The sequence below is a fragment of the Oncorhynchus kisutch genome, linkage group LG8 (genome assembly GCF_002021735.2).
Source record: "Oncorhynchus kisutch isolate 150728-3 linkage group LG8, Okis_V2, whole genome shotgun sequence".
Lineage (NCBI taxonomy): Eukaryota > Metazoa > Chordata > Actinopteri > Salmoniformes > Salmonidae > Oncorhynchus > Oncorhynchus kisutch.
In genome coordinates this window covers 36,288,671-36,314,857 of record NC_034181.2, presented here as the reverse complement: position 1 = coordinate 36,314,857, position 26,187 = coordinate 36,288,671, and the positions used below count along the sequence as shown (strand labels likewise).

Genomic DNA, 26,187 nt, shown 5'->3' with positions numbered 1-26,187 from the left:
TAACATGTCAGAAATCTTCAGAAACCGCATTTATAAATGTTTGTTTGGCAAAACATTCAGTAATGAGAAAGACAGGAGCAACCCAGTTGTCTAGTACAGAGTAGTGTACTATAATAAACGTTTGAGTTGGATCTGTCAATATGGACTCTCTGGACAGTACAGCCACTTTAACATGTACAGTACAGATATTACTGTTACCGCCTGGCAAACCTCCTGGGGCTGTCCTTGACCAAAACTCTCCTCTCAAAATTTGGAGACAGATCTAAAAGTCCTCAATCTCTTTTGCCTCCAAAGTGTTATAGACGCAAAAACAAAACTTTAAACAAATTCTCATTTGTTTTCCCTCAATTTCATTTCCTGGCCCTGAGAATCAGGGTTATATCGCTCAATGTTTGATATGAGCATTTATTAAAATGTTGTTTCCATTTATGAGCATGCTCTAGTGAAGGGAATCAGATTGAAGTGATTAACTGGACAACCAGATGTTCAAATGTTGGCGTCTGCCAGAAGCCCATTCAAGGTTACAACAGCCTGGTAGCTGTTCATTAGGTAAGATTGTAGCATTTATATCTTTTTGTCCATTATAAATCTCTGACACCAGACAGATAATCTGAGGAGAGAAGAACAAAATATATATGTTTAAAATATATGTATATTTATAAGGCCAAACATATCTTAAACAATATTTAAAACAATATTTTAATCAATTTTCGATCGTTATTTCCTTATAAACTCAACAGACATGTAATTTGTTCCTGTTTGTAAGGGGTGCGTACTGGTGGCAGAGAAGTCAGACGCAGGAGAGCAAAAACAGCGTTTCCAAACGGCGCAGTTTAATAACAAAAACCCCACCGGAAAACAGAACAATAAAATAATGGGTACATAACCCGACGCACACCAGGACAGACGTGCACAAGCTCTTACAACAAACAATCACCAACAAGGACATGAGGGGGAACAGAGGGTTAAATACACAACACGTAATTGATGGGATTGGAACCAGATGTGATGGAAGACAAGACAAAACCAAAGGAAAATGAAAAGAGGATCGGCGATGGCTAGAAGGTCGGTGACTTCGACCGCCGAACGCCGCCCGAACAAGGAGAGGGACCGACTTCGGCGGAAGTCGTGACACTGTTGTACATCTTTAAAGAGGCAATCTGGCATTGGTACATTGATAAAAAATATTTAAAAAAATTTACTTTTTAAACTTTTAAATTCATTATATACCCATTGATTCTTGAAGAATAACATATACAGTAAGAACTCAAAATATAAGCTTGCTCTACTCCATTGTTTGTAAGCAACATAGCCCCAAAACATGGTTAAAATTATTAATTTTAATATCATGGATGATCAGTCAATTGCATTCATTGCTCTGTCTATGAATTTGACAGTGGTTACATTTCTCCAGGCCCAACTGTGTTATTGTTTAAACTGCATATTTCTCCTTTAACAACCAGAAGATTCAAGGGTCTTTCAGCCTTGACAGTTCAGGCCTATCAGTGTCCTCTCGGATTTATTGGCCTGTGTCCTTTCTGCCACGCTCCTGAAGCGTGGTTTCTCCAGGTGTGGTCATCTCCCCCTCTCCCCCTCTCTCTCTTGTCTCCCCCCTCTCCACATCTCCCCACTCTCCTTGGGGGAGCCCTATCATGTTGTTCCCCTTGACCCTGGCGCACTCCAGCCCCGCTGCCTTACGATAACAGTCCCACCATTCCTCACCCTCCGCCAACTGACACACGTTCAGAGGGATCTAACCTTGTTCCCTCACATTTCTCTGATGCCACCACCATTTCCCTATAGTCCATGCTACATGCTCCCGAAATGCTCTTTCTTTCTCTCTCTCTCTCTCTCTCTCTCTCTCTCTCTCTCTCTCTCTCTCTCTCTCTCTCTCTCTCTCTCTCCCGCTCTCTCTTCTATCTATGTCTTTATCCACCCTCTCTAAGGATTTTTTCTTACCTCACTTTCTCCATCCCCCTCTCTCTCTCTCTCTTCACTTGTATCTCTCTCATTTTGGTGAGGGCGTCAGGCCTAGCCTTGACATGTCTCCAAGAGCAACGTAAATGGGCTCAACCTAAAGCACAGGCAGGTGTCACGGGGCTAGTTCAATTAAACACCGACACCACCACTGCTACCAACAAAGTCACATTACAGCATACATCGTCAAGGCATTGAGCAAACAAAATGAACACATGATGGTGCAGTTGGAGGAATGCGTGAATCCCAAAGGCTTGTTATGACGAAACCCCTTGGCAGGACAAGTAAAGATGTCATTTCCTCTAGATTGTCTTCACATCTTAATCAAAGCAGCAAATCCTCCCCTAAGTCTGTGGTACTGTGCTCTTATATCTCAGCTCCAACTCTGTGTTTATCAAACCTCTGGCTCTTATCAAAGAGATAGGATATTGGACTTTTAGTTCTGATAAGAGAACCTGGCTCAGAGGGTGGCATTTCTAAAGGGCAGCTCCCGCTACGGTGGGCCAACTAAAACCTAACGCTGCAGGGGCCTGCAATTAAGATCTCTCAACCTGACTGGGAGCTGCACAACACATACTATAACCATGTTTGGTTTTGAAAATGTTGGTCTTGACAATGTTATTGATTTTGTGACTTTTATAGTGTTATCATAACGCATTGAATTGTGTATACTGCATTTGTCATGGTATGGCCCATTTCTCTATTGTGAGTGGTAGATAGTAAATAGTGGTATTGATAGGTTTTGCTATTATGTCAGGTATACACCATCATATTCAACACAATCCATGCACAAGATATATTTTCCCCTTCATACCCTTTGTTATCCCTGCATGATACATTTCCATTGAAAGGGACTCCACACCTCCAGCCTTGAGTGGGCCTGAGAGTGGAGGTCAGTCAGTGAAGGAGTGGATCCTGTCAGGGGAGAGAAGAGGGGCTGCTGTTAGTACAGCCTGTCAAAATCCCCTCGCCTCTCTCAGCCTTGAGCAGATAAGTAGGCCCCCCTCTGGCAATGGACCACTCCTGGGCCGGATCACAGACATGATGCAAGCAGCAGCTCCACTGATCAATCTCCAGATAACCTAAACAGGACAATGTTACTGTCAATCGTGTGTTTGGCCTCGATCTCCTCCTCTTCTTTGACTATATTAAGGACGACATTGAGATTCATTGCTTTACACTTCCATATGCATTGCAGTTCCATTCAGATTTAGCATACAGGTTCTACCAAAAGGTGCAGTGTACTGTGGTCCTGTCCCTGGTCCTGCGTTTTAGTTACACCCTAAATGTAGATGATCATAATTCATGTTGTCTAGATACAGATCTTTCTCCCTCGAATGCAGGAACGGTTTGTTTTTGTGTGTGTGTGTGTGTGAATGATAGGCTTTCTCAGTCTGCAAAACAAATTAGGCTGGATGGGTCATGGACACACAGATTAGGCCCATCCAAAATATGCTGATGGGCTTCAAATGACAGAGAAAGAGTGTGTCCCTTAAACCCTAGATGTACATGTCTTGGTAAGCTTACAGTTTTTCTCAATTGGTAAAACACTAAAGCCCATTGGCTGAACAAAGTTCTCAGTTGCCTGGACTCATTTAGCTAATTATGCAGTCTGTTGTCAATACCTTAAACCATTTCACATGGTAAAACACAATTTGCAGATCTCAATTCGACTTTTCAGCAAAATTCTAAACACATCCTCATTCTCAAAACACATTCTGCACTCTAATGCACATGTCATCCATACTGGTAAACACAAGTGGCAACAATCAAAAACAAATAGAGAACATATGTCATTGATTGAACACAACCACTCATAATTGATTTAACCTGTTTCAAATGATGCGACACAACCAATATAAGCCAGTTCAGAGAGCAAACAGAACAAAAAAGAACAAAAAACTAAATTGCAAAGAGCAAAGCAGAGTAGTAATTTCTGATACATTTTGAGCTACTATGATAGAACATGTTTTCGTTCATCAAAAGACAATGACAGAAAAATATGAATATTTTTTTTGATAAAAAATGTACTTCTCTCTGAGAATTGTATGTTTTGAACAATGTGTTTTCTATTTTTCTGTGTATTGTTTACCGACTGCTTGAGAGTGTATATCATTTTGATCACTTTGTTTATGATAGCAGTGTGACTTTGAACACAGGTAAAACTGTTTTGAGGCGAATGTTTCATTTTGCAAGAGGAGTCAGAGGTTATTTAAATAGTGCTTGAAGATGAGGTTTTGTGTTTAATGTTTTCAGGAAATGGAGCAAGGTTTCAGAAATGGTGTTTTAGCGATTGAGAAAAACTGTAATACTATCCGATAGAATGATCAGATCGCAACGGTTCTTTTTTGTACAGCAAATAAGCACCAAACAAAAGGGAAGCGTAGAGACTCTTCACACCAGTCACTACCTGTTAAATAATAATAGACACGACAACAATTGCACAGTTGCATAACGTTCACATTTATTTGGTTTCAAGTCCTAACATATTCTAAACATGCGTTTAACACATATGGATCACATTTGTCACAGGTAGTTCAAGTAAGAAAAGCAGAGGAGAGAGGTTTTTCAAAAGATTTAAAGGGATACTTCGGGATTTTGGCAATGAAACCCTTAATCTACTTCCCCAGAGTCAGATGAGCTCGTGGATACCATTTTATGTCTCTGTGTGCAGTTTGAAGGAAGTTGCTAACTAGCGTCAGCGCAACTTCTAACTAGCATTAGTCAGTTGTACAACTGAATGCCTTCACCTGAAATGTGTCTTCCGCATTTAACCCAACCCCTCTGAATCAGCGCAATGACTGGAAATCTATGGTAACAGCTAGCATGCTAGTTGTTGCCATTGAGTTCCATTCATTGAGCTAACGGTACTTAGCAATTGGCTCGCGAAACTACCTCTAACTTCCCTCGTACTGGATGCAGAGACATAAAAATGGTATCCATGAGTTCATCTGACTCTGGGGATCCCTTAAAGTATCCCTTTAAGGAGAAAACAAACAAACATGGCAGATAAAAATGTCATGCATTTCATCTGCGTATCCAGTGGTGCAGATGAAATGGAAATACTTTAAGACGTTGTTCCCTGAGATATGTTGTGATTTTATCTGCTCTAGTTGCCCCATTGTGGGCTCCTTAACAAGGAGCTTCAACGAATGAATTGTAATAACACTGAATAAGCTTGTAATAACAATGTATAAGCTTGTAATAACACTGTTATAACAGAAAACCATTCATTGTTGAGATGAGTGAAGGAAAGCATGTTAACAGGAAATGGCAAAAGGGCCAAAGTTACATTCTAATGAATAATCACTCACAAGCAGCATTCTAAATATCAAACATGATACTGATCATTTAACCCTATTAAAGTCTTTACACTTTGCCTTTACATTGTTTGGTACACCCCATCTTGACAACTATATAGATATAGTGAAGGAACACAATACATTGATTGGAATACCATACTGGGTTATATGTTGCTGTACAAAACTGTACAAAGAAACACTACACCAGTAAAATGGGAAGTATTGATAAAACGACCGCAGAAAAGTGAACAAATGACATGTGATTACATACAGTATGCCGAGATTCCCACAGAAATGATTTGGTATGGTAATCAGGTGTGTTAATGATTGGTAGTGTACGGTCATGACGTGGTAGATAAGTCATCAGTCTGATCCTTTTTTCATTGATCACTTGGTGTGACGTTGTAAACTACATGATCGATCGCAGAAAAAAAGTTGTAAATGTAAACTGCCGCACGGTGGTCAAACTGACTCCCATCCACCAAGGGCGAGGCTGCAGTTTGTCCTGAGGTACCACGGAAAAACATATGAGGAAACGTTTACATGCAAAATAGGTAACAGTGAGGTAACTGGATGAAATGAGAGACACAAAATAACAGAACATTGGTGCAATGAAACCAATAAATATGTTTTTTTTTTTTTTTTACATTACCTGTGTGAGAGTAAGCAACGTGATGACACACAAAAAGAGGTAGTTTCAGTATAGAAATTGCAAATTACATATCCATTATCTGTAAAAACACATTCCAGAAAATAGTGAGAATGGTAATGAGTTTGTATTACATGTGTTTCAAAACATGAGAGGTGTTGGCAGCAAGGTAGCAATGTGACGTTTGATTTTAAAAGAGACTGCAACGAAGAACCTGCCACTTAAGAGTCCCTATATTCATGTATGATGGCCAGAGTGACACTGTATGGCAGCAGCAGCACTGGGCTAGGATCTCAAACACAAGTACCCTAAAAATGTCTGATCCCTGAGTTTAGGAGTGCCATATGCACTGAGCCCCCCCAGACCAGTGGCTGGCTACTCTCCACCGTGAATTCTGGCACACATCAATGTTCTCTGCTTTGTTCACAGATGGTGAACTGAAAGAAAAGTAGGAAGCCACGGTGTGCGACTCCGTTCTAATATCTGTGTTGAAAACTCCACACCTCAGGCCCAAATGACACTGAGGAATACAGTGAAGGCTTTGCATGTGAAGGATCGTGCATCATATTTACCAGTTTCACAGGTGACTGTCTTCTGACCGAGTTAATTCACTGTCTGCAGATATCCTTTTACTCATCAACTCTGTAACATGTCTTTGGTAATAGTAAAGAGTGACCAATCCATAAACAATTTTGAATTGTAATATCAATACCATAAACACTATATTCTTTTGGAACTTAAATTACAGCAGAGAGTTGATAGAATCACATCCAACATCCATCAGAAAGAATTGTAATGTCAACGTAAACAAATAAACTCAAAACATGGTTAAAACTAGAATGAATGTCCTGGATGGTCAGTCCTTGCATCCATAGCTCTGTCTATGAATTTGAGAGTGGTTACATTTCTCCAGGCCCATCCCTCAAGCTTTTTACCAAAACAGAGGCGGGGTGCCCACTTTGTTATTGTTCTAATTAAGGATTCTAGTTTTAACAATAACATTGAAAATGTATAAAAACAAAAGATGGAAAGGTGGCTACTTGAAAACTACTGAAACAAAGAACACACCATTGGAGAAAGTATTCAAAGGGTGGTTCAGGGCATAAGATAGTACAGTGTTAAAGGAACATCCCACCCAGTGATGCATCATATGGGGAGGATTTCTGTATTTTAAAAGTTACATATCTTGAAAATTGATTGCTGACCAGCAAAACATTTTTGGCACTATGTCAACAATGGACAAATGAAACAAATAACAAAACATAGATTTTTTGGGGGGGTGGAGTACTCCTTTAAGGCAGGTAGGTAGTAGTGTTAAGGCTGAGCAAGACAAACGAGGCTGGACTTACAGTAGTGATGAAGGGAGAGAGTAAGCCTACCTGATAGTTGAGGTTATTTTGAGCATGCTCAGTTTGGAAAGGGGACATCTCTGGCATTTCGGCCCTGTCTCAGGCCACCTTCAGCCAAATCATCTCAACACTGAACTGGGAGCACTGGTTCACCAGTTGTTTAAAATCTGGTCAAAAACAATCTGTTCCAAAACATGCCCTTTAAAACCAACACATTCACTTTCATAAAAACAGGAAAATATTTGAAAAAGAAAACACCTTCTAAGAAGGACCTACAATGTCCTGAATCCTACGACTACGAATCCTACAAGTACATCAGCATTGTGATCACTGAATAACTCCTGAATGCAATATACAACACTCACTTTACCCTGTTTAAATACAGGTCCACAAGGACCTGAGAGAGAGGAGCATGCAGGGTGGGGACTTTGCCAAGTTCATGGTCAAAGAATGTGTCCTGCCTCACCACAGCACGCATAAAAGAGAGTCATTTTAAGGACTGCATTGCCCCAAATGTTCAAACAACGGTTACTAGGAAACAGATAAAACCTGAATGATCAAAAAAGACTCTTCAAGTGGGAAAAATTGTCATTTCATACTTAGAAAATAAAGAACCTATTTCTCCGTATGTTTTTTTATTTTTTAACAATGTGCATATCTGTCTTAGATGATGTGCAAGCCGGAAGTAACCTCTAGTCCTTCCAGATTAATAGACAAGCCCCTAATGTCTCCTCTGTCTCTCCTCTTTTACAGCCAAAAAAGTAGTCACCTGAGCATTCCGAACCCAACACTGTCTAAAGATGTAGTAGTAAAAATGAGCAGGCCAGCATTTCCTTCTAGCCTAACTGTGCGGACCGGACCACCAACCCAATGAGCATGTGCAGAGGCTAAGGATTGGGCAAGGGAGTACCAGTGGAGGGCTAAAAGTTGTATGTCTGGAGCAACAGATGGGTGCTACAGGGACTAGGAGGGAAGACAGTGGGGCCTTTGTCTGTGGTGTCTCATCGTTAGGGGTTAGGATGGGAACCAGCTGCACTGTGTGTCTGTCTGTCAGCAGAAGGTCTCCCCTCCAGCTCCGACGCACATTGATTCATTTCTTATTCGGGTCCTTCATTGATAAGAAATCATTACATTGAGCTATCGGCTCATTGCCCATCTATGGGTTCTGCTTGAAAAAGCTTTGCATAACACTTTGGTCAACAACAACAAAAATCAATACAGCTAACAGCAAACGTCCCCTACCCCTGCAATTTAATTTGTTCCGCAGTCAATGATTGTAGAAAATACCCGTATGCTCGTTTTCTACGAAGATCCCACAATCCAGCTAAGTGTCACCTCACCGAAAGTCTAGGAATGTTCAAAACAGACCAGCCCATCCCTTACAGGAAGTCTGTCTGTGGGTTCTGAAAGAGATAGTGTGTGTAACACAGTATAGAAAAATACGACAAGAAGGGAGACAATACACCTGTAGTGAACATTCATTTGTTGATTGCAGGGGTGAACGCTTTAAAAAAAATCTTTGGTACAGCAATGCCTTTGGTCAATTTCGTGGTAAAGGCCTACTTATCAATCTATGATTCAGGAGTTTAAAGCATTTACAGGGATTGGATTTAGACTGGGCAACTCTTCATTTCAAAACGTAGAGAAAAAGGTACCTGAAAATAGAAACAACATCTTCCTGAGGTAGTCTCAAAACACTTGTCAACTCATTTATATCCGGCCCCATCCGAATAAAATAAATGTTTAAAATCAAGTTCTAACAATGGCAACACCCACACATTGAGCAATCGGATACACACTTGTAAACTCCAAAGACCAATGCATCAATGTGCATTTAGTTTGTACAGAAGCATGTGCACAGCATAAATCAGCATACATTCAGCTCTGTCATGTAATAAATATATAGAGAAAAAAAAAAGCTTTATAAAACTAGCTGCTTGTCACATTCACAGGAAGGAGGACCAGTCCCTTGCCCTGCCCCCTAGGCCAGCTCTGAGTAAAGGGGCGGTCCTAGAGCCAGCAGGGCAGGGCTCAGTTCCCAGGGGAGGTACCCGTAGAAGTCAGACAGGGGGAACTTCCTGTCCTGTAGCTGATTAGGCTGGATTTGCAGGAGTGCAAGACTGCTTTGAACAAAAGGGGGAGCTGTTCCAGGGGAACATTCACCAGCTTGCCTGGAAAGAAACATGTTTCACAGGGTGTGAGTACAGAGCAATTATCCTATCGCCTACCTTGTTATGGACCTTTATATTAGCATTTCGTAATACACCGCCCGCCATGCCAATCCCTGATAGATGCCCCAACTTACCTGCCATGAAACGGATCTCTGGCAGACACATCATGATCTCGGGGAAGCGTTTGGGCTGGTGAGGGTACTTGTACTCAGTGTAGTCCTGACACACGTACCAGTAGCGCTTGTTTAGCTGCTCCAACTGGGAGACGTTAGTCAGACCACGGATATCTGCACGACAGACAGGGACACATTGAGGAGAGGACCTTAGCTACTGTTCATGTATGTGTGACGTTTGCATTCTTTTTATTCAATAAAGCATCTGAGCAGCAGAGCAGTTCAGAAAATCCCTGAAGGATCAGTGCTGTGTCTGACTGTGTGTGTGTGTGTGTGTTACCTTGGTTCAAGAAGTTGATGGCTTTCATGCAGGCGTACTCCTCGTTGCTGACCTTCAACTGGTGGAACTTGCGGAACAGATAGATCAGCCTCTCCATCACCTCCATGCCATTCTCACTGAACCTGGAGAGGAAGCATACAAAAACATGGTGAGATTGTGAAATGTGATACGCACGCGCGATCACTCGTAAACAACCCACAAAATCAACAAGACTACCATCTCTTGTACACACAGCTACAGAAGTGGAAAATCACAAAGAAATAACCAAGTTAAGGGAGAGTAGATTTATGATAGTTGATTCAATCATGACCGTAATAAGATGATGAGCAGGAGGGGTGGGGGGGGGGGGGGGGGGGGGGGTCTGATCCACTACAAGTGATTAAGGACATTCATCTCGCTGACTAAACATTTCCTTTAGCTTTAAGGAAGCAGCATGTACTTAAACACGGCAAACTGAACAACTGTACTCATCAATCTCTATACCGGTCTCTGCAGCTCCCCTTAAATCTTGATCTCTTTAGTACATGTGCCTACACACCGCTTAGCACTGGCTTAGTAAATCAGACACCTTCTCCTTGAATGTGCAAACTGCAGGCAAATGGGCCTTTGCAACACAACCCAGTCGTAAATCCAATAGAAAATGAGGAAGAAGTGTGCCAAAAGGGCTGATAATTCTGGTCTGATTTACACACAGCCAAAAGCCCCCACAGTATTATGGCCAATCTGGGACAGAGGGACAGACCTGTATTTCATAATGGCCCAGACAGTGCTAGCCACAGTCCTGAGGAGTCATCCACCTCACAGGACAGTTCACTGGCACACTTCCAAAACCAATATACCCCGATGTAATGGTGGAAATATCACAGCCTTTAGAGATGGTGAACTCACAGAGTGGAACGGTGGTCTCTGTAGGAGACTGTTGTTGCAGAAGGAAACACAACTCAAATGTTGACATCATCCCTTCTCTTAAGAGCCGTATTCAGCCACCACACCTCCCAAAAATACTACAATAACATTAGTCCAGGTAAGCAAACACTATTGCCTTCTAACATCTGATGCCTGAATCCCAACACAAAAGGAGAATTTTATTGACATTTTTTAAATGACGGCCTATACCGGCTAAACCCGGAAGACGCTGGGCCAATTGTGGCCACCCTATGGGACTCCCAATCATGGCCGGTTTTGATACAGCCTGGAATCGAAACAGGGTGTCTGTAGTGACGCCTCAAGCACTGAAATGCAGTGTCTTTAGACCGCTGCGCCACTCGGCAGAAGAGGAGGGTGTCCCAGCTAAATGGTCTCTTTCCATACAATGATTCCAAAATAAACCTATGAACACAACCTAGTATCATTGTTTAAACCTGACAGTGTTCCCACTGTCAGGCAATACTCACCCCTGCATCTCGTCCTCAGAGGGCGTGTACTTGGCGGTGACGTCGGCCAGGTCTCCAAAGATCTGCGCACTGTAGATGGTGAGGCAGGAGAGCAGGATGAGCTCCTGCCAGGTGGAGCTGAGCAGACAGGTGTAGTCCTCGATGGACAGCTCGCAGAAGAACGGCAGTTTCTTGATCCACGAGATCTGACGAAACAGCAGCTCGTCGGCCAGACGACACAGCAGCGCAAACAACTCCACCTGAGTCACCTTGTACCTGACACACATAACAGGGGAGACAGAGAGACGCGGATGTGAATAGCGACAGGCTTCATAACAGCAAAGTGTTCATGTTTATTGTATTGGGCCAGGAGTTGTAGCTGACCTGGTCACATGGTTGAACAATTCATATTGTAAAATACATTTCCAGATAGATGTCTGCTGGAATTGTTATGTCAGAAAAAACATGCCACGGTTTGAGTGCTCAGCAGATATTTCCGGTTAAGCAGACATACTCACCCATCCTCTATCAGCATGGGGGTGGTCAGTGGGGCCAGGTCCTCTGCAGCCACTAGCTGCAGCACCAGGGGGTGTGACTGGGGGTAGAGGCTGCGGGGCTGTGGGGCCAGCAGGCCTGACTGGGCATGGTAGCTGAAGAGGTGAGGTAGAAGCTGGTAGGGGGTGTTCATGGGGGTGTTCATGTACTGGTCCCTGAGAGCCGCCGTGTAGCCGCCATTCATCTCTACAGAGCGACTGGACAGAGAAAACACAATGGTCAAACACACTCACACCTCAGACATGATGGGAAACAGTAGAACTGTCACTGCCGCGAGATAATTTACTCACAGTAGTCGTTCAACTACATACTGTACTTACACTAAATGCCAGAAATTGTTAAGTGTGCTCATGTTGTTGAGATTTGATAAATAACTATTTCTGTGCATTTCTAACATAATCAGAGTACATGGCTGATATAGATATGTGGATGTTGACACAGGGGGAGATTCAAATAGATACCACCACACTACATAGACTATATTTGGCCTTGCTGCTTGTTGATAGACACTATGCATGTCTCCATAGCCAGAACAGCAGACACTGGTACGAATTCATTCTACAGATATCACTGCTAAGTCTGAATAGATTGCATTCAGGCATTCTTCTAGTGGCAAACACCTTACTAACTTGGCAATGAGATGTCAGAGGCAGTTCATTATTTCGTAAATGGACAAACTGCTGACAATGGCTACGATGCTCCCTAATGTAGAGGAGTTGCTAACTCACTTGGATGACAGAGTGGATGCGGGTGATGGCTGGTTGCCCTCAGAGGCGCCGTTGCTAGGGGAACTGTGGTCACTACTGTCACCATTGTTGCTCCAGGTGTGCTCCGGGAGACTGGCTTCCTCCTTAAACTCCTGTCCTGACATGATCCGCTCAATCTCTTCATCTGTGATCTGTGACACAGAGACAGAGAGAGAGAGAGAGAGAGAGAGAGAGAGAGAGAGCAGAAAGAGAAGAGAGAGAGAGGATAGAGAGAAAGAGAAGAGAGAGAGCAGAAAGAGAAGAGAGAGAGAGAGAGACAGAGAGAAGAAAGAGAGCAGAAAGAGAAGAAGAAAGAGAGAGCAGAAAGAGAAGTGAGAGAGGAAGAGAGAGAGAGAATATGTAAAGAGTCATGGCATTGGCAAGCCCATTAACTATTATAATTCACTCCCCTGGGTACTTCAAGTCTTTAGCTGTTAATACTACAGCATTGTTTTCAAGCATCTGAATGGATTAACATAGCACTGTTATCCAGGGTATAATTATCCTAGGACAACTTGTTCCACAGAGGCACAAGGCCACACCATGCACATGCGCACGCACCCACACATACAGGGGTCGTTCCACTTCAAAAAAACACAAGAAAGAGGATTTCAACACCCACCATCTCATATTGTTCTGAAATAGTTTTTGTTGATAGAAACAGATAAGTATTCCTGCAACATTATAATATTGACATATAACTTGATCTCTAAAATATTAAGCTCATTGATTGCACCCAATTTGGCCATTTTAATATATAGGATTCATATATTTAATAACTATAGTACCTAACATCTGATTTGGACCAAACGTTTTTCTAACAATGAGTTAGACATGAGGAATCCAAAGAAACTGTCAAAAGCCCCCCAAACCCCACACCAATCCCACCCCAACAATGAGTATATAGTATCAGTTCCCTATGTTTGACAAGTAGTATGGAGCCGTGGCTTGGAGTATTGTTTCTTCATCCTATGTAATGTATGAATTTGTGAATTTGTTGATGTTTTCTTTCCCCTGTTCAGAAAAATTTGTAATTCTTTGAACTGTTTATGTCCCATCCTGCTTACAGGGTAAGAAGCAATATTTCATTTGGAATTTAGGTGAACTATCACTTTAATAATGGTGGTTGGGGGGAATATTAAAAAAAAGATCACCTATTAGCAGGAACAGCACAATCTAGTGGTCAGAACTTGTTAATTGGGATGTACAATAGGATGGGACACAAACCCAATAACTTCAATTACTAATTTCTCTGAACAGGAGAAAAAAAAATATTTTGCCAAATTAATTGAGAATACGTTAAAAAGGATGAAGAAACAATACTCAGAGCCTCAGCTCCATAATATTTCTCAAACATAGGGAAACGATACTATATACTTATTTTTGGAGTGGGATTGATGTGGGGTGTGGGGGAGGGGGGTCTGTGGGTGGCTTTTTTCTTTGGATTCCTCATGTCTTACTCATGGTTACAAAAAAGTTTGGTCCAAATCGGATGTTATAGGTACAATAATTATTGAATATTATATGAATCCTATAAATTAAAATATCCAATTTGTGTGCAATTAATTAGCTTAATTTCTAAGAGATCAAATTGTATTTCAACAAAATAATGCTTCTGGAAGGCTTATCTTATCTGTTTCTAACTACAGACATGATTTCAGAACAATCTGAGAGGGTGGGTGTCATGGCTTGCTGAAATGACATGGAATGACCCACATCTTAGCTATGCCAAAATGATATTTGAAAAGCATGGCTAATCCTTCATCTATTGTTAATGACAGATTTGTTTATTGTTTTTTTTGTGTGTGTGTTTTTTACCTCCTAATTTTCGATCTTCTCTCATCACTTCAACTCGGGAGGAGTTAATGACATAGATTGAATTGAACACTGTAAATCATGACTGGTGCTGCAAGCAATTAGGGATGCTGATTTGCCCAATTACCTTGTTTAAAGCCAGCTAATGAAATCACTGTCAAGGATGGGTTCAATTTCATTTACAATAATCACAGTTCAGGGCAATGGGTTAGAAATGAGCAGTATTTTACATAACAATTCTTAGTAAGCAATTTAAATTACATTTTTAAAAATTCAGGACAGTTCGGCAATATCAAAGTCACTGTGGGAAACAAAGCTGTAATTAGCTGGGGTAGAGTGCATAGTGAATATTTACCTGTACAGGCCCAATGCTTTTGTTTCTCCCTCCTGGCATGCCATCTTCCCTGATTGCTGGAAAACACACAGAACAGCCATAAGCACCACAATAAGAGAAACAATCTGTATGGTTTAAAAAAAAATACTGTTTGGGTTTCAGGACATAAAAAACACTAAAGTACAGTACAATTCCTAGATGGGTAGTGATAGCAACATTGGTACTATGGCTCCACCTGGTGGCTGCTATGATTGTGCCACAGCAGATCATCAGGAAAGAGTACAGCAAAATGTGAAACTTCATCTACACAGTCAATCCAGCAGAGAGCACTAGCTACATAACAACAGAGCTGGGCCTAGCTGCGAGCTGACAAGAGGGTGGGGTCATCACTAGTTAACACTGCCACAAAGTAATCCCCCCCTAACCATTTATACAATTTATCTTCTTAAAATCACATGTTAAACCTTAGCATTAACCCTAACCACACAGATAATCTTATGCCTAACCTTAAATGGCATTGTTTTGGTTTTCCAGAATTTTTTACGATATATAGCCAATTTTGACTTTGTGGCTGTGCTATCTAGTGGAAACCCCCCATGGAGCTTTTCCAATGAAATCTGTGGTTCTAGAACAATCTTCTATGGTTCTAGTACAGTACATTCAGCTCAGAATTCTAGGCCTCTGCATACGTGGCTCTTGTCTGCTCGTCACTCTTGCCTCTTTGGTCTCCTCTTACCTTTGCGGTTCATTCCCATCTGTAGACACTTGAGCAGGCGGCAGTATTGGCAGCGGTTGCGTTGCTTGCGTGACATTTCGCAGTTCTTGTCACGGCTGCAGCGGTACACGCGCTTGTTGCAGATGCTGCGCTTGAAGAAGCCCTTGCAGCCCTCGCAGGAGATGATGCCATAGTGCAGGCCTGTGGCGCGGTCTCCACAGATGAGGCAAACACGTGGGTCAGCTGCAACATCTGACAGAAGAGACAGAATGACTCGTTAGAACAGGAGACAGAAAACCGAGAGACGCCTGCCACATATCGCAACATTCAAGTAACATCAATGACAAATTGGACATAATAAAGACAAATATCTACGGAGAAATTGCAGCATGATCAAAATTGCTCTCAGATCTGAGAAGAAACCCGTTGCCATAAGTCCTCACCAAGCATATGTACCCTACAGCTCTAACCATCGTCGTGGAACTTAGGGTAGCCAACCCGTGTAACCAGCTGGATGTTAGGAGGAAGAATGGGCAGAGAGGGCAGACATCTTGAATGTTTTATTCAGTAGGTCTGAGCAGAGAAAGGGCCAGGCTAAACGACACACGCTGGGCTGCCTGGTGATTTGTTTACAGGCTCTCCTTTCCCTTAGACACAGTGGCAGCGTCATTTCAACTCTTCAGGTTGACTATAGTCTAACACCACTCGGTGAAACCTGACTAGATTCACTCCCCTTTTCATAGATATAGAGTACATTGAAACGCAAGCCCGCATAAGATCTAAATCTCTCACTGTGAGCATAACACGCTGTTGTGACAAGGGAATATATATTTGTTCAAATATATCAGACCAACTAACAGTTAACTAACAGATAACGATTCTCTAACTCCACAGGCGTGCAATGACACCTTAATTGGGGAGGATGGGCTCATAGTAATGGCTGGAATGGAAGAAATGGAATGTTATCGAACACATCAAACACATGGTTTCCATATGCTTGACACCATTCCATCCACCCAAATCAGGCCATTCTTATGAGACGTCTTCCCCTCAGCAGCCAACTGGTAGGTTCATATCACAGCTATCTTCTTTGGAAGGCAAACACAGTGCCGACCAGAGCCTTTACATTGTAGCCTAAACCTTGTTTCCTCAAAGGGTACATGGTGCAGCTTTTCCTCTGAGAGTTTCAAAATGTGAAATGTTGTTAAGAGCAAGTGAGGGCAGTAACTTGGAACACATGTTGAGGGATATTTGGGGGCCTTTGGTAAAGGCGAGGGAAGGGCTGCCGTTGAGGAAGTAGTGGAACAGGATGTTCCAAATGAAGCACATTCAAAAATAGTTGGTTAAATTACACAGTGCTCTGAGCTTAAGGTTAGCCAGCAGATTAACAACATGTGGTGGCCACGAGAGACCCAGATGTGAAAACAGAATAAAGCTCAAAACACCTAGCTTACTACGGTAGCCCTTATCCCCAAATGACAATATCGCTGATGCTAAATAGCATTTGGCTTTACATTAATCTCTATAGAGTGACATTTCTTGCTTTCATGTGTCTGTGTGTGCACACGTTCCATTGGGTGTGCGTGTTGGAGTTTGGAATCATAGAGAGATGTACTTAAAGCTAGAATCCTCAATGGAAACAATAACTATGTGTTATCTCCTGTTCTACTAAAACAAGCTAAGGGATTTGGGCTGGAGAAATGTAACTACTAGAGCTACGGATGCAAGGACTGACCATACATGATCCCAAATGTATCGTTTTAACCATGTTTTGAGGCTATACAGTTTAGATATATGTTGATTACAAACATTGTTTTACTCCAATCTTATATTTTTGGGTTCTGATGGGGAACGACACTTGAACTAAGTGCATAAGGTGTTACTATCTTCAATTATTTTTTAAATATATTAAATATTTGTTTAACTTTCACCTTACCTTTCACGGTAAGGTGAAATACCTGTTGTGTATTTGGCGCATGTGACAAATAAAGTTTGATTTGATTTGATTACGGCATTTATAGTTAACATTCTTCAAGAATCAATGGGTCATTCACTTATAAATCCAAAAAGAGACGAAGCAACTAAGGATTTAAATTGAAGACTTACAATCCTCTGTGAACTCCTGACATTCTTAGTTACTTTACTAATCCCCACAGAAACGGCACAATCTGCAGACCAGCACACTTTGAGGACACCAAACTTCAAAAAAGCTGTTTAAAATCTTAGCTGGCATAATCCCCATCTACCTCTAGGTTAGATAATAAAACACTATGCAGGCAGAGAATGAATTAGACCGGAAAAACCTATTTCCCTACTCTCTGCTGTCCACCGTGTTAGTGCTACCCTATCGATCAACCCCCGTCCACCAACGCACAAACACACACACACACACACACACACCCCTCAACCCCCGCACCATCCCCCCTCATAAAAGCTCTGAACAGATGGGTTGACGCCATGGTTACAGTGAATAGCCCAGTGAAGCAACGGCTGCCAGAAGAAGAGATAACACAGAACAACCCCAACCTTACTGTCTTAGCTTTCTAATTATGATATCAGTTGACAAGGCATCCCATCCCAGTTTCTGTTGGTCAATCAGCAATTACATGGGGTTTGTTGTCCCCGCTTTACCATCATCATCCATGACTAAGTATAATAAAAATGTTTAAAAAAAAAGATATATCAGTCAGTTAAGAATAAATTCTTCTTTACAATGACGGCCAACCCTGGCCAAACCCGGACGACGCTGGGCCAATTGTGCGCCGCCCTATGGGACTCCCAATCACGTCTGGATGTGATACAGCCTGGTTTCGAACCAGGGACTGTAGTGACGCCTCTTGCACTGCGATTATTGGTCACATACACATGTTTAGCAGATGTTATTGCGGCTGTAGTGAAATGCTTGTGTTTATAGCTCCAACAGTGCAGTAATATCTAACATTTTATATCTAACAATTTCAAAAACAATAAACACAAATCTAAAGTAAAGGAATATAATTAAGAATATATAAATACCTGACACCAATGTCGGAGCGGCATAAACTAAAATACAGTAGAATACAGTATATACATATATAATGAGTAATGCAAAATATGCTAACATTAAAGTAGGGAGTGTGCTTCAAACAGCACTCCCAAAATAAAGTACCGTGAACTGGTTCATCCTGAAAAACAGGTGACCACTAACTGAGAAAATATAAACGGTGAAGTTATCAAAGTGAAGGTTTACAGATCAACATGGGAGACTGCATTGGGAGATTTCGTAAATATACAGAGAGAGACATCCATTCTCACCTAGTACACCAGGACTAGAACTGGGGTCCAAACTGAGTTCAAACCGATTCTACATGTAGATTTACACTCAAATGTCGGCAGTCAGACGCCCACCGGCGGCAGGTGGTCCCGAAAACACACCCCACCGAACGAAAGGCGGTGCGAATGTCAGATGACCGTTAGATGGAGATCTGGTGCGGTTTGTGCTCTCCACAGGTGGCCAGTGGCACCTTAATTGGTGAGGATGGGCTCATAGTAATGGCTGGAATGGAATAAATGGAATGTTATCGAACACGTCAAACACATGGTTTCTATGTGTTTGATGCCATTCCATTCACTACCTTCCAGCCATTATTATGAGCCGTCCTCCCCCTCAACAGCCTCCTGTGATGCGCTCCCATAGTTAGTGAGCAAACTGAGAGCAGACTGAACTGCTTTCACTGGATTCTACCAAAAGTAAATAATGACCACTGGGTTGTTGGTCCCATAACCCAGTCCTGAAGGAGACTGGTGAGAACTCAGCTTTAGTGGTCATGGTTAATGCTACCTTCTCCTGAACCCATAAATGAACCCTAGCCGCTCTGAGGTAAGTCTCTTACTGACGGCCTTTGGTCAACCAGTAGTTCACATAGCCATGAACTTTCCCCTCATCCAGGCATGGACTAACCCATCAGATATAAGAGGGAGACATGGGTGCAGTGATCTAAAGCAACAAGGTCATCAAACCCATGCCAACCCATACTGTGCAAAGGCTTCCTTTACCTTACATATCTGTCATCAGTGCTTGACTTGGGCTACCGCTTGAGCTCCTGTTCAAATGTACTTAGCTTGTGGAGCTCCTGCACCTAAATATAAACAGTACAGGCCCCCAAAATGAGTCCCGGAACCTATTTCAGTCCAAACCAAGTACTGATTATCGTGAACGTATAAGATTGGCCAAAAGCGAATAAAATGGCAGATAGCAACTTTTAGACCTCAGGTACTATCCACAAGGGCACATTTGTGGACTGATAAAACACTAAACTACTACTACTGAGTGGTAACCTTATCTTCTTTAGAACTTAAATAGAGCTGCAACCGAATCAGACATCCTGTCAAAGAGATGACAGAGGTCCTATATGTCCATCCCTGCTCTAAGTATACTAGAAGCAGCAGTGTGCTTTCAAAGCCCAGGGTAAGGTTCCTGTTACTAGAAGGAGCAGAGTGGGCTTTCAAAGCCCAGGGTAAGGTTCCTGTTACTAGAGGCAATTATCCAGAGCAGGAGAAATGTTAAGGAGCATAAAGCCTCTCCCAGATCTACTTAATGGGGAAAGGAAGACCTCTAAAGCCCAATGGGATTACCTATGAGGCTTAAATCCTGTCTCCTCGGGACGCTCTTCTGGGGTCGTCATACTGTACACACACAAAAGGCTCACTCGGGTCCCGCCAACGTATTCAAATGTAATCCTTGGTCATTAACGTGAACATCCCACCCAGCCTGAGAACAATGAGGAGCTCTTACTCAAAACAAACATGTTGAGGTTTGTAATAGATTATATTTATGACCCCAAGACCTATTTTTGTTCTTCCATAAGGAACACTCATGTCACGAGGGTCTTTCGCACTGCCATACAGTTAACAACGTAATGGAGAAACGTCCTGCCAGAAGCAACTCCAGAGTGCAGTAACAAATATAGAAGTGTCATCAGTATGCTTTCACACTACTACTACATACCGCAGCACGTAAGAACTTGATGTCCTGTAGTACTCTATTATAATGGTTCCGTATGAAGTGACTTGAGCCCGATTAAAGTGGGCTCTCGGAGCACAATGAGGACAAAGCTTGATTGCTGAAGGAAGGGTGGAGGTATCAGTGAAGATTCACCTTAGGGTCTAAATCAAAAGCCTTTCGGTCATTAAAGCCCCTGTTCTGTGTGTAATAGAATAACACCTCTAAGTCGTCCAGAAAAGAGGACAGGACCCACATACTTTCCCCCTTTATTTGAACTCAGAGCTCTCCTCATTCTCTTTCTCAAAATGGCCACCTAAAAAGGTGCTCCACCCTCTGCATTGTCTTGCATATGTTGTAGACCGCCCAAAACCCTGCTCTGTTTTGATATTTTACTTCAAACACAAGCTGTGAGAGCACGCGAGAGGTCACATAGGTTAACACCACGGCTTTCCAAGCCTGGAGAACTACCCTCCTGTAGGGTTTCAATTCAACCCCCGTTTTAACTGACCTGATTAACCAGCTAATGAATAGTGGCGCAGTGGTCTAAGGCACTGCATCTCAGTGCTTGAGGCATCACTACAAACACCCTGGTTCTATTCCAGGCTGTATCACAACTGGACATGATTGGGAGTCCCATAGGGTGGTGCACAATTGGCCCAGCGTCGTGTGGGTTTGGCCGGTGTAGGCCGTCAGTGTAAATTAGAATTTGATCTTAACTGACTTGTCTAAAAAAAATAAAGGTTCAATAAAAAAATATATAATTTAAAAGCAGTCCAGGGTTTTTAAATTGTATATATTTTTATTGAGAGCCCTGCTTTACACTATGGATCCTATCCTCCTCAATAAAGGTGGCCGCAAATGGTTCGGTACCATTCGTGCATATATTATGACAACATTTTGTGATGTTTTTGTTCGTTTTGGAGTTTGGTTAGGGTTTTGTCGACTGTTCGCGCACACAAAATACATTCTCAAGGGCCAGCCGAAGTTCTGAAGGCGAAGTCTACGCCCCTTCGTCAATGATTGGTCAACTGTAGGGGTGATGCAATTCAGCTCGAAACTCTGTGTTCTCAGCATTCTCTGACTCTCCGACGAGTGGTGGCAGTTCCAGGTACAGACAGATTTATTGAGACGGACACCTGTGAATAAGAGGTAACAAGAGAATGTCAGATATATAAATTTGGTCAACAAAAACACCATACCATTTTCCAGGAACCGTGTTCCAAAAGCTTTGATAAAATTGCACTTCTCATATAGAGATGCATACTAATATATACAGCAACAAGGGGCATTAGAAACAGAAAAAGTTTAATTATTTCATACCCGAATAAGGGCGCATGAGGTTCTCAGGAAAACTCCCAGGAAAACATGAGGACTTGACGTTGTGGTACCTAACAGGACAGCTGGCGGTGGTAAAGGGTCTTCTTCAGCAGTTTGGACCCAAAATAACTCTCTTGAAACACTCCACCATAGCTCTATCGGCCGTATGCCCCTATATCAACCATTGTGAACCTGTAGCGGACATCTTCTCTGTCTCCGGATCTCTATTATGAGTTGCTAGGTAGATCAGATCTAGTAGATCCCTGGCAAATCACACATCCAACCAACTGTCACTCTGTACACTATTTTATTCTCGGGTGTGTTTGGGTGTGTCATCACTTCCTTGTTTGGCGTAGATGGCTATTACAAGCTCATCGCCCTCTACTGTCCTGGGGTAATATTGCTGCTTTCCCCCCCTTTCTTCATTTTTGAAGTGAACGTCTTTTTCGGAAGCATGCGAGCCCACTCGTTCGGTTCGACTACCCGACTTTGGCTAGCCGACAGCCGAACTGAAGAACGCTGACGCCTTGAGCCATTTGTCTGTTTTATTTCAGCACATGTGGTAATTCAAAGAAGGCATCAAAACCATATATTTAATTGAGCATCCCATGTGAAATGCCTGACTTCCTTAAATGAGAAAAAAAACAATGATCGTTAGTTTCCTTCATTCACACCAGCAGAGGCTTATTTGCCAAATCTGTCACCCTCTCTTTCAAGTGCATGGCCACCATATAATCACCAACACTTCATCTCAATGTGTCACATCAAACTCTGACTCCACCTCACCAACCCCTCCCTGTATGGCAGTCAGTGGTCCAGTCCATCAAACTGGTTCTGTCCTGGTTCTGGTCACCTCCCCTCCCCCAGCTTCTCGTGGATCATGTGATGGGGGTGATAAATCCAAAGTGACGGGACATGTGGGAGAGTTGTAAAGTCAAGCCTTTGCTTCATCTTGAACTCTACCCTCTCTCTCTCTATAGTCTGGGTCCTGTGACTGCCTCCTCTCCCTCGGTTCCTCCCTCTTCCACCTCACCACAAGGCCTGCTGAAGGGTATTTCACTCAGCGGTTTTGTCTTGTGTTTCCATCACAATCATCCCCAGCTGAAAGGCAGCGGGGGTTGAAGGGATCTGCTGTACTTTTCCACTATTAATTTCCCTCCCTCCCTCCCTCCCTCCCTCCCTCCCTCCCTCCCTCCCTCCCTCCCTCCCTCCCTCCCTCCCTCCCTCCCTCCCTCCCTCCCTCCCTCCCTCCCTCCCTCCCTCCCTCCCTCCCTCCCTCCCTCCCTTCTTTACATCTCTCTCTATCCATACTCAATCCTTTATGGGAGGAAAGGGTGCATACTTTCTCCTAATTAAGTACAGTACATGATGACTTTCTCGACCGCTCTTTCTATCTGTCTCAAATCAAATCAAATCGGTCACATACACATATTTAGCAGATGTTATTGCAGATGTAGCAAAAATGCTTGTGTTCTTAGTTCCAACAGTTCAGTGGTATCTAAAAATTCACAACAATACACAAATCTAAAAGTAAAAGAATGGAATTAAGAAATATATAAATATTAGGACGAGCAATGTCGGAGTGGCATTGACTAAAATACAGTAGGAAAGAACACAGTGATCAGGCCGTGGCTCAGGCTGTCGATGTCCTTGATCTTTTTGGCCTTCCTGTGACACCGGGTGCTGTAGGTGCCCTGAAGGGCAGGCAGTGTGCCCCCGGTGATGCGTTGGGCAGCGCACCATCCTCTGGAGAGCCCTGCGGTTGCGGGCGGTGCAGTTGCCGTACCAGCCCGACAGGATGCTCTCAATTGTGCACCTGTAAAAGTTTGTGAAGGTCTTAGGGGCCAAGCCAAATTTCTTCAGCCTCCTGAGGTTGAAGAGGCCCTGTTGCGAGTTCTTCACCACACTGTCTGTGTGGGTGGACCATTGCAGATTGTCAGAGATGTGTACACCAGGGAACCTGCGGTCCCGTTGATGTGGATAGGGGTGTGCTCCCTCTTCTGTTTGCTGAAGTCCATGATCAGCTCCTTCGTTTTGTTGACGTTGAGGGAGGGTTTACTTTCATAGCACCACTCTGCCAGGGCCCTCACCTCCTCACTGTAGGCCGTCTTGTAATTGTTGGTAATCAGGCCTACTACTGTTGTGCTGTCTGCAAACTTGATGATTGAGCTGGAGACATGCATGGCCACGCAGTCATGGGTGAACAAGGAGTAAAGGAGGGGGCTGAGCACACACCCTTGTAGGGCCCCTGTGTTGAGGATCAGCGAAGTTGAGGTGTTGTTCCTACCTTCACCACCTGGGGGCGATTGGTAAGGAAGTCTAGGACCCAGTTTCACAGGGCGGGGTTCAGACGCAGAGCCCCGAGCTTAATGATGAGCTTGAAAGGTACTATGGTGTTGGAGGCTGAGCTATAGTCAATGAACAACATTCTGATGTCTTGCCCAGATGGGATAGGGAAGTGTGCAGTGGGTCTAGGGTGTCAGGTAAGGTAGAGGTGATATGATCCTTAACTAGCCACTCAAAGCATTTCATAGAAATTGTTATTTAGTTCAGTTACCTTTGCTTTATTGGGTAAAGGAACAATGGTGGACATCTTGAAGCAAGTGGGGACAGCAGACTGGGATAGGGAGAGATTGAAAATGTCCCTAAAACACTCCAGCCAGCTGGTCTGGTCGCGGATAGGGATGCCGTCTGGGCCGGCAGCCTTGTGAGGGTTAAACAATTTTTTATTTTTTTTACCTTTATTTTACTAGGCAAGTCAGTTAAGAACAAATTCTTATTTTCAATGACAGCCTAGGAACAGTGGGTTAACTGCCTATTCAGGGGCAGAATGTCAGATTTGTACCTTGTCAGCTCAGGGGGTTTGAACTCGCAAACTTCCGGTTACTAGTCCAACGCTCTAACCACTAGGCTACCCTGCCGCCCATGCTTAAATGTCTTACTCACGTCGGCCACGGAGAACGAGAGCTCACAGTCCTTAGGAGCGGGCCGCATCGGTGGCACTGTGTTACCCTCCTGATTGTCTGTAGACCTTGCCACATATGTCTCGTGTCTGAGCCGTTGAATTGCGACTCCACTTTGTCTCTGTATTGACGTTTTGCCTATTTGATTGCCTTACGGAGGGAATAACTACACTGTTTGTATTCAATCATATTCCCAGTCACCTTGCCATAGTTAAATGCGGTGGTTTGCGCTTTCAGTTTAGCACGAATGCTATCCACGGTTTCTGGTTTGGGTAGGTTTTAATAGTCACCGTGGGAACAGCATCCCCTATACACTTCCTGATTAACTCAGTCACCGGGTCCGTGTTTATGTCAAAGTTATTCTCAGAGGCTACCTGGAACATATCCCAGTCCGCGTGATCAAAACAATCTTGGAGCATGGATTCCGATTTGTCCGACTAGCCAATAGGAAGGGATGAGCAAAATGGGAGTCGTGATCTGATTTCCCGAAGGGAGGGCAGGGAAGGGCCTTGTAGGCATCTCACTAGTGGTCTAGTGTTTTTCCTAAGTGAGTACTACAGTCAATGTGTTGATAGAACTTTTGTAGCATTTTCCTCAAATTTGCTTTGTTAAAATCCCCAGCTACAATAAATGTGGCCTCAGGATATGTGGGTTCCAGTTTGCATAAAGTCCAGTGTAGTTCCTTGAGGGCCGTCGTGGTATCGACTTGAGGGGGAATATACACGGCTGTGACTATAATCGAAGATAATTCTCTTGGGAGGTAGTATGGTCTGTATTTGATTGTGAGGTATTCTAGGTCGAGTGAACAAAATGACTTGAGTTTCTGTATGTTATCACAATCACACCATGAGTAGTTAATCATGAAACATACATCACCGCTTTTCTTCTTCCCAGAGAACTCTTTATCTCTGTCTGCTCAATGAACTGAGAACCCAGCTGGCTGTATGGACGGTAACAGTATATCCCGAGAGAGCCATGATTCTGTGAAACAGTCCCTGATGTCTCTCTGGAAGGAGATCCTCGCCATGAGTTTGTCTACATTAGCGAGTAATATACTAGGAAGCGCGTGGATGGTGTGCACGCCTCCTGAGTCGGACTAGAAGCCCACTCGGAATACCTCTTCTCCGCCGGTGGTGAGATAGTAGGAAGATAGAACCAATATGGGCCAGAGATACACCTTTCCAACAGTCAGCCACCATGCTGTTTGGTCTCTCTCTGTCTCCATAGTGTTATGTTAATATTTTTTACTTCTATGCTGTTGTAGATTTGGCTCATTGTCATGTCAATGTTGGCCTGTTGACATCGCATACTGGATAAAATGTACCCCTCTCACACAGTACTGTCTCAGGGCGGAGGGCTGAGATCTTACCAGGGATTATAGCCTTGGTCATTAGCATTTGGGTAATTAGACTCCAGCCAGATACCATGTTAATTATATGCTAATTAATGCTGTATTAGTCACTAGTTTGTTAGATATTTCAGAG

General features: G+C 43.1%; 1 protein-coding gene across 1 annotated transcript; it reads right to left on the bottom strand.

Moving 5' to 3' along the window:
- Positions 1 to 4,419: 4,419 nt before the first annotated feature.
- Positions 4,420 to 23,758, bottom strand: LOC109894884 (nuclear receptor subfamily 6 group A member 1-A-like). Its single transcript, XM_031829432.1, has 10 exons — positions 23,701 to 23,758; positions 21,506 to 21,559; positions 15,461 to 15,691; positions 14,746 to 14,801; positions 12,558 to 12,727; positions 11,793 to 12,026; positions 11,296 to 11,550; positions 9,902 to 10,023; positions 9,583 to 9,735; positions 4,420 to 9,448 (listed from the first exon to the last, which is right to left on the bottom strand). Exons 1-10 carry the CDS (start codon positions 23,756 to 23,758, stop codon positions 9,309 to 9,311), a joined length of 1,473 nt encoding a protein of 490 aa, XP_031685292.1. The 3' UTR covers positions 4,420 to 9,308.
- Between the last annotated feature and the right edge of the window lie 2,429 nt (positions 23,759 to 26,187).